The sequence below is a fragment of the Salvelinus namaycush genome, unplaced genomic scaffold (assembly GCF_016432855.1).
Source record: "Salvelinus namaycush isolate Seneca unplaced genomic scaffold, SaNama_1.0 Scaffold278, whole genome shotgun sequence".
Taxonomy (NCBI): Eukaryota; Metazoa; Chordata; class Actinopteri; order Salmoniformes; family Salmonidae; genus Salvelinus; species Salvelinus namaycush.
The window spans coordinates 138,394-146,061 of NW_024059652.1; the positions used below are offsets into that span (position 1 = coordinate 138,394).

General features: G+C 42.5%; 1 protein-coding gene across 1 annotated transcript; it reads right to left on the bottom strand.

Moving 5' to 3' along the window:
• Window positions 1–4,067: 4,067 nt before the first annotated feature.
• On the bottom strand, window positions 4,068–7,454 carry LOC120039537 (C-type lectin domain family 4 member F-like). The gene is made up of 6 exons (XM_038984947.1): window positions 7,238–7,454; window positions 6,992–7,093; window positions 6,654–6,887; window positions 6,394–6,536; window positions 5,693–5,796; window positions 4,068–4,344 (listed from the first exon to the last, which is right to left on the bottom strand). The coding sequence occupies exons 1-6, from the start codon at window positions 7,377–7,379 to the stop codon at window positions 4,188–4,190; spliced, it is 882 nt and encodes a 293-aa protein (XP_038840875.1). The 5' UTR covers window positions 7,380–7,454; the 3' UTR covers window positions 4,068–4,187.
• Window positions 7,455–7,668: the final 214 nt, after the last annotated feature.

Consider the following 7,668-nt stretch of genomic DNA (forward strand, 5'->3'; position numbering starts at 1 on the left):
TGTGTCTCTGTCTGTGTGACTGTTGTAGGTGTTCAAATCAAAGTTTATTTGTCACGTGCGCCGAATACAACAGGTGTAGACCTTACAGTGAAATGCTTACTTACAGGCTCTAACCAATGGTGCGAGTCAAAAAAGGTATATGTGTGTGTGTGTGTGTGTGTGTGTGTGTGTGTGTGTGTGTGTGTGTGTGTGTGTGTGTGTGTGTGTGTGTGTGTGTGTGTAGGTAAGTAAAGAAATAAAACAACAGTAAAAAGACAATTGAAAAAAGAGTAGCAAGGCTATATACAGACACCTGTTAGTCAGGCTTATTGAGGTAATATGTACATGTAGGTATCGTTAAAGTGACTATGCATATATAACTCTAGGGAAGTATCAACAAAATGACACGGGTAGTTGTGGCTATGCTAATACAAAAAATAGAACAAGTTTGCACACTTGTGTGAGAGATTGTTACAGTTATTTTTAAACCTTTTTCTGCAGCACAATATAAATCATTTAGTGTCTCTATATGGTCATCTTGTCCAGAGTATATCTCAACACAGTCCTCCTGTCCAGGGAACGGGACTTGCTATTTGTGATGATGGACAGGACACTATCATACCAGGAAGATATAGATCATAGAGGGGAAGTGGACAACAAAGGCTAGATCTTAACATGAACCCAGCAAAAAAAGAAACATCTTCTCACTGTCAACTGCGTATATTTTCCAGCAAACTTAACATGTGTAAATATGTGTATGAACATAACAAGATTCAACAACTGAGACATAAGCTGAACAAGTTCCACAGACATGTGACTAACAGAAATGGAATAGTGTCCCTGAACAAAGTGGGGGTCAAAATCAAAAGTAACAGTCAGTATCTGGTGTGGCCATCAGCTGCATTAAGTACTGCGGTGCATCTCTTCCTTGTTGACTGCACCATAATTGCCAGTTCTTGCTGTGAGACGTTACCCCACTCTTCCACCAAGGCACCTGCAAGTTCCCGGACATTTCTGGGGGGAATGGCCCTAGCCCTCACCCTCCGACCCAACAGGTCCTAGACATGCTCAATAGGATTGAGATCTGGGCTCTTCGCTGGCCCTGGCAGAACACTGGCATTGCTGTCTTGCAGGAAATCACGCACAGAACGAGCAGTATGGCTGGTGGCATTGTCATGCTGGAGGGTCATGACAGGATTAGCCTGCAGGAAGGGTACCACATGAGGGAGAAGGATGTCTTCCCTGTAACGCACAGCGTTGAGATTGCCTGCAATGACAACAAGCTCAGTCCGATGATGCTGTGACACACCGCACCAGACCATGACGGACCCTCCACTTCCAAATCGATCCCGCTCCAGAGTACAGGCCTCGGTGTAACACTCATTCCTTCGACGATAAACGCGAATCCGACCATCACCCCTGGTGAGACAAAACCGCAACTCATCAGTGAAGAGCACTTTTTGCCAGTCCTGTCTGGTCCATCAACGGTGGGTTTGTGACCTTAGGCGATGTTGTTGCCGGTGATGTCTGGTGAGGACCTGCCTTACAACAGGCCTACAAGCCCTCAGTCCAGCCTCTCTCAGCCTATTGAGGACAGTCTGAGCACTGATGGAGGGATTGTGCGTTCCTGGTGTAACTCGGGCAGTTGTTGTTGCCATCCTGTACCTGTCCCGCAGGTGTGATGTTCGGATGTACCCATCCTGTGCAGGTGTTGTTACACGTGGTCTGCCACTGCGAGGACGATCAGCTGTGCGTCCTGTCTCCCTGTAGCGCTGTCTTAGGTGTCTCACAGTACGGACATTGCAATTTATTGTCCTGGCCACATCTGCAGTCCTCATGCCTCCTTGCAGCATGCCTGAGGCACGTTCACACAGATGAGCGGGGACCCTGGGCATCTTTGTTTACTCCCAAATATACATGAAAATGTTCAGGAGGTCCAGGACTATACTCATGGTTCATTATAAAGTATTTACATTATATTCAACACTACAAACTGCTCCAAGTGGATATTGAGGGTGGGTATGCTTAACCAGTGAGGTTGAGATGACAACATAAACCGTCAGGGCTCTCCTCTCTCGTTATGAACCTAATTGGTTGAGGCGTTTTGAGTGACAGCTGGTTGAACTACTAAAAATATCAACTTCACTTCCCTCTTTTGGGACCCATATAGGGGAACAACAGTCAAATATGAGCATTTGATATTGTGCTTATATGTAACTTGACAACAAAGACTGATGGTCAAAGATTTTTAAGTAACATCCTTTGATACCCTTTGATATCTCTACTACACTCATTGATTGGTGATACAGTCAACTCCTATACAGTGTATGTAACGGTGGTTTCGTACTGTTGAGAATCTTATCACCAGGCCTAAATTGGAGCATGTAAATATCTGTAGTAAGTAAGAAGAATGTATTTGAATTGGAATTAATGAAATGAAATGCATGCAGAGTGTGCACAAAGTCAAATGTAACCTACTTGCTCAAATCGGTCTTTTGTAGCAAAATGTTAAATTGTGTTTTTTTTACATTGGATAAAAGTAGAGACTTGGAGCTACAAAATGGTATATCATACACTACACTGCATTTGAGGAACAATAGAAAAGTAAATCTGCTTTGAAAGTTGATAAACTTGTAAACTCACTTTTGAGAACATTTATATTTTGGTAGTACTACTGGAGAGCCCTTCTACTCAAACCTTGGCCCTCTTGTTATCGAGGTAAGCGGGTTTGCAACCTTAGTCCTCTCGTAATTGAGAACAACATGGTCTGTTGAGAAATTCTCAAAGTGTTTTTTTCTTCTTCGGGAGAGCAGAAAAAGACTGTCTCATGACGCCAGGTCCGAACTGGGCTCATGGACGGTCCTCTGATTTAGTTAAACTCAAAAGGGAATTGGAGTTCCCTTCATTAAACAGTCCAAAATCACATTACACAATTTTACAAACAGTATCATCTTCACTCATTCATCTTATACAACAATTAGATGTAAACCTCATATCTGAGGCTATTATATTAACAGCGTTATGGTCATGTGGCCGTATTGTCTCCCATGAGTTTCACAAAATTGTAACAAACAGACCAAAAGTTCTGTGAGGTGGAAGAAATCCCCTTGTTCTCTTCTATGAAAATTGACTCTGTCTCTATACTGTGGCCATGAGGAGATAATCTCCTCCAGGAATTTACAACCTGAGGTCGCAGCAGCCTGAGTGTAGGAGACAGGGAGAGGTGGGTGGGCTTGCTGTACCCAAAGAGGGCAACGTCATGACACTATCATACTCAAATTCCACTGATTTCAAAACTCGGTCCTACAAAAATACTTATGCAGTTTCACTACATGATACATGTTTTAAAACGCCACGTTAGTTAGGATTATATAGACATACTGACCAGCTCGAATCGTGCTATATGGCAGACCAATCCAAACTCATGTCCAGCCTATACTTTATCTTCGCCAATCATGGCTAGCGGGAAGGTTGCTGGATTTTTCTGTGGCTAAACCAACAAGGCTCGTAATTTAACAATTGTATTCGTATTTACAGGTGGCATACAAGTTTGTTATTAAGGCACATGAAAGGTCACATGTTCAAGAAGGCATTTCTGTCCAAAGAAAACTATTTTAGATGTTCTTTTTAATTTTACGTTGAAACGGCTCTCCTGTGAAGTAGTGACCCGCGACATATGCCTAGTTTCCGGAAACTGGTCACAAATGTACTAACTTCATGTTGACTCTGATGACGTGTGAAACATAACTACTGGTACACAGGAAGCAACAAACAGGAAATAAGTAGAACTTTTATTAATATGATAATACAAACAAATACAACAATAGGTGCGTTTGCGTGCATGTGTTTAAAAATGCTTTTTGCCATATTTTACCAGCCAAATTGACTAAGAACACTTTCTCATTTACAGCAATAACCTGGGGAATAGTTACAGGGGAGAGGAGGGGGATGAATGAGCCAATTGTAAACTAGGGATGATTAGGTGAGACGGTGTGTGTGTGTGTGTGTGTGTGTGTGTGTGCGTGCGTGCGTGCGTGCGTGCGTGCGTGCGTGCGTGCGTGCGTGCGTGCGTGGTGGGGGGAGGGGGGGTTGAGACGGAGAGAGAGTGTGATAGAGAGAGAGAGGGAGACAGAAAGAGAGAGAATGAAAGAGGAAGGTGTGTGTACTGCGGGCTGCTGTATGTGTTACAGTATGTTGTCATGGTGATGCTAAAGCACTTTCTCACAAATCCAGTTGAGTTTGCTGTCACATGACAAGTCATTCCATGACTGCAGAGGAGTCCAATCTTTACGTATATGAACACAGTCCTCTTCACCATATTCTGGTTTGCCATCACCATTATCAGGCTGCTGTGGAGACCAGTACCTACAGTGTTAAAAACAGTCAGATGTCATGGTTAATACCAGTACCTACAGGGTTAAAAACAGTCAGATATCATGGTTAATGCCAGCACCTACAGTGTTAAAAGCAGTCAGATATCATGGTTAATACCAGTACCTACAGGGTTAAAAACAGTCAGATATCATGGTTAATACCAGTACCTACAGGGTTAAAAACAGTCAGATATCGTGGTTAATACCAGTACCTACAGGGTTAAAAACAGTCAGATATCATGGTTAATACCAGTACCTACAGGGTTAACAACAGTCAGATATCATGGTTAATACCAGTACCTACAGGGTTAAAAACAGTCAGATATCATGGTTAATACCAGTACCTACAGGGTTAACAACAGTCAGATATCATGATTAATACCAGTACCTACAGGGTTAAAAACAGTCAGATATCATGGTTAATACCAGTACCTACAGGGTTAACAACAGTCAGATATCATGGTTAATACCAGTACCTACAGGGTTAAAAACAGTCAGATATCATGGTTAACACCAGTACCTACAGGGTTAAAAACAGTCAGATATCATGGTTAATACCAGTACCTACAGGGTAAAAAACAGTCAGATATCATGGTTAATACCAGTACCTACAGGGTTAATAACAGTCAGATATCATGGTTAATACCAGCACCTACAGGGTTAACAACAGTCAGATATCATGGTTAATACCAGTACCTACAGGGTTAAAACAGTCAGATATCATGGTTAATACCAGTACCTACAGGGTTAATAACAGTCAGATATCATGATTAATACCAGTACCTACAGGGTTAATAACAGTCAGATATCATGATTAATACCAGTACCTACAGGGTTAAAACAGTCAGATATCATGGTTAATACCAGTACCTACATGGTTAAAAAGGTCAGATATCATGGTTAATACCAGTACCTACAGGGTTAAACACAGTCAGATATCATGGTTAATACCAGTACCTACAGGGTAAAAAACAGTCAGATATCATGGTTAATACCAGTACATACAGGGTTAAAAACAGTCAGATATCATGGTTAATACCAGTACATACAGGGTTAAAAACAGTCAGATATCACAGTTTGAATATCACAATCCTAAATAATGTACAGACATTTTTCAGCTTAATGTATAGACATGCCAACACCAATGACAATAACCTGTATAGATAAAAGTTGAATGAACTGAACATTGGAGCCTTATTGTCAGAGTAGTTATCATCTATTACTCTGTGGTCAGTGTTGGTCCACTAGTTGAGTATGGAGGACCTAGAGTATGAACAACACAGAGAATCAGTCCTACTCCTTACTCTGTGGTCAGTGTTATTAGAGCAGTAGTATGTTACCTTGTGGTGGTCAGTGGGGTGCCGTCCACCCATCTCCAGGTCCCCTCAGTAACAGAGTCAGTCAGACCAATCCAGACTGTCTTGTTGAGGTTGAAGACAAACTCCTGTTGAAAAGAAATAAAAAGATGCACACCCATATATTCTCTCTCTCTGTCTCTCTCTCTCTCGCTCTCTCTCTCTCTCTCTCTCTCTCTCTCTCTGTCTCTCTCTCTCTCTCTCTCTCTCTCTCTCTCTCTCTCTCTCTCTCTCTCTCTCTCTCTCTCTCTCTCTGTCTCTCTCTCTGTCTCTCTCTCTCTCTCTCTCTCGCTCTCTCTCTCTCTCTCTCTCTCTCTCTCTCTCTGTCTCTCTCTCTGTCTCTCTCTCTCTCTCTCTATCTGTGTCTCTCTCTCTCTGTGTCTCTCTCTCTCCCTGTCTCTCTCTCTCTCTCTCTGTGTCTCTCTCTCTCCCTGTCTCTCTCTCTCTCTCTCTGTGTGTCTCTCTCTCTCTCTCTGTCTCTCTCTCTCTCTCTTTCTCTCTCTCTCTCTCTCTCTCTCTCCCTGTCTCTCTCTCTGTCTCTCTCTCCCTCTCTCTCTCTCTCTTTCTTTCTCTCTCTCTGTCTCTCTCTCCCTGTCTCTCTCTGTGTGTGTCTCTCTCTCCGTGTGTCTCTCTCTCTCCCTATCTCTCTCTCTCTCTGTGTCTCTCTCTCTCTCTCTCTCTCTCACCTGTTCCTTATCACTGTTTATGATCACCAGGTCTGCTCCTCTCTCCAGACAGTCCTCTCTGCTCTGCTTCAAGGTTTTAGTCTCAGTAGACAGGAAGTACCAACTGGATTCAAACTTCTGCCAGCGTTCAGGACAGGTTTGTTCTTCAAGATGAAAACATGAATATCCTTCAAATTATCACACTATATAGTTAATGAAAGAATACAGAGACGATAAAGTGTGGTGGATTAATGAAAATGTGTTACTGTAGGTTTACTCACTGAGATTGGTAAACCTCCCACTAAGAAAATCTCTCTCAGTCTGTAGCTGGTCTCTCTCTTTAGTCAGGGTGTTGTAACTGGTCTGTAGCTGGACTCTCTCTGTCTGCAGCTGGTCTCTTTCTTTAATCAGGTTGTTGTAACTGGTCTGTAGCTGGTCTCTCTCTTTAGTCAGAAGGCTGTTGCTGTCCTGTAGCTGGTCTCTCTCTGTTGAGGCGTGATGACCAATGACTCCATCTGTAAAAGGGAAAAGTTAATCAAACATGTAACTACCACACCTTTAATGAGTACGTATGATTAAGTAGGCTCCTTAAGTCTCAGTGACAACATACTAAACTTACAGTAGACAGACAGGCCTATGATCCCAGCCAGTAGGAGAACACACAGCAGCCCCAGACACACTGCAGCAACTCCAGAGGGTCTCTTCCACCACTGAACATGTACTGAATCACAAATGATTAAAGATCTTTGGTCATGTTTCATCCAGGATTGAGACAAATAAAGCTGGAGTTCTACAGGATTATCACACCTGTAATTGTTTTTGTGCTTATGTGTTTGTTTGTGTGTGTGTGTTCGTGCAATCTTACCAGAAGCAACAACTCCATCTCTTGTACTGGGCTTGAAGGCTCTTAAGTTGGCATATAATTGGCCATCAATGTCTGTTTTCTTCATTGCATCAGGCTCCTCGTCTTCAAATCCATCTGTGTTTTCATAGTCTCCTTCTGACATCTTAACACACTTGTGGTCCAATACAGTAACTTCTACTTTTCTCAGCTCTAATGTACGTCTCTATCTATGTGTTCTCTCTGGACTGTCCTGGGTCTGTGTGACTTATTATAGTGATACATGTTTTTAAACAGTCAACCACAGTGAAGAGGAAACTGTCAAATCAACACCACACTGGTCACCACGTGACTTAGTGTCTAATCTAAACATGTATGTTTCCCACAGGGCTCATCAGTATTAAACAGGGCTCAACAGTATTAAACAGTATTAAACATGTGATTAATATAAATCA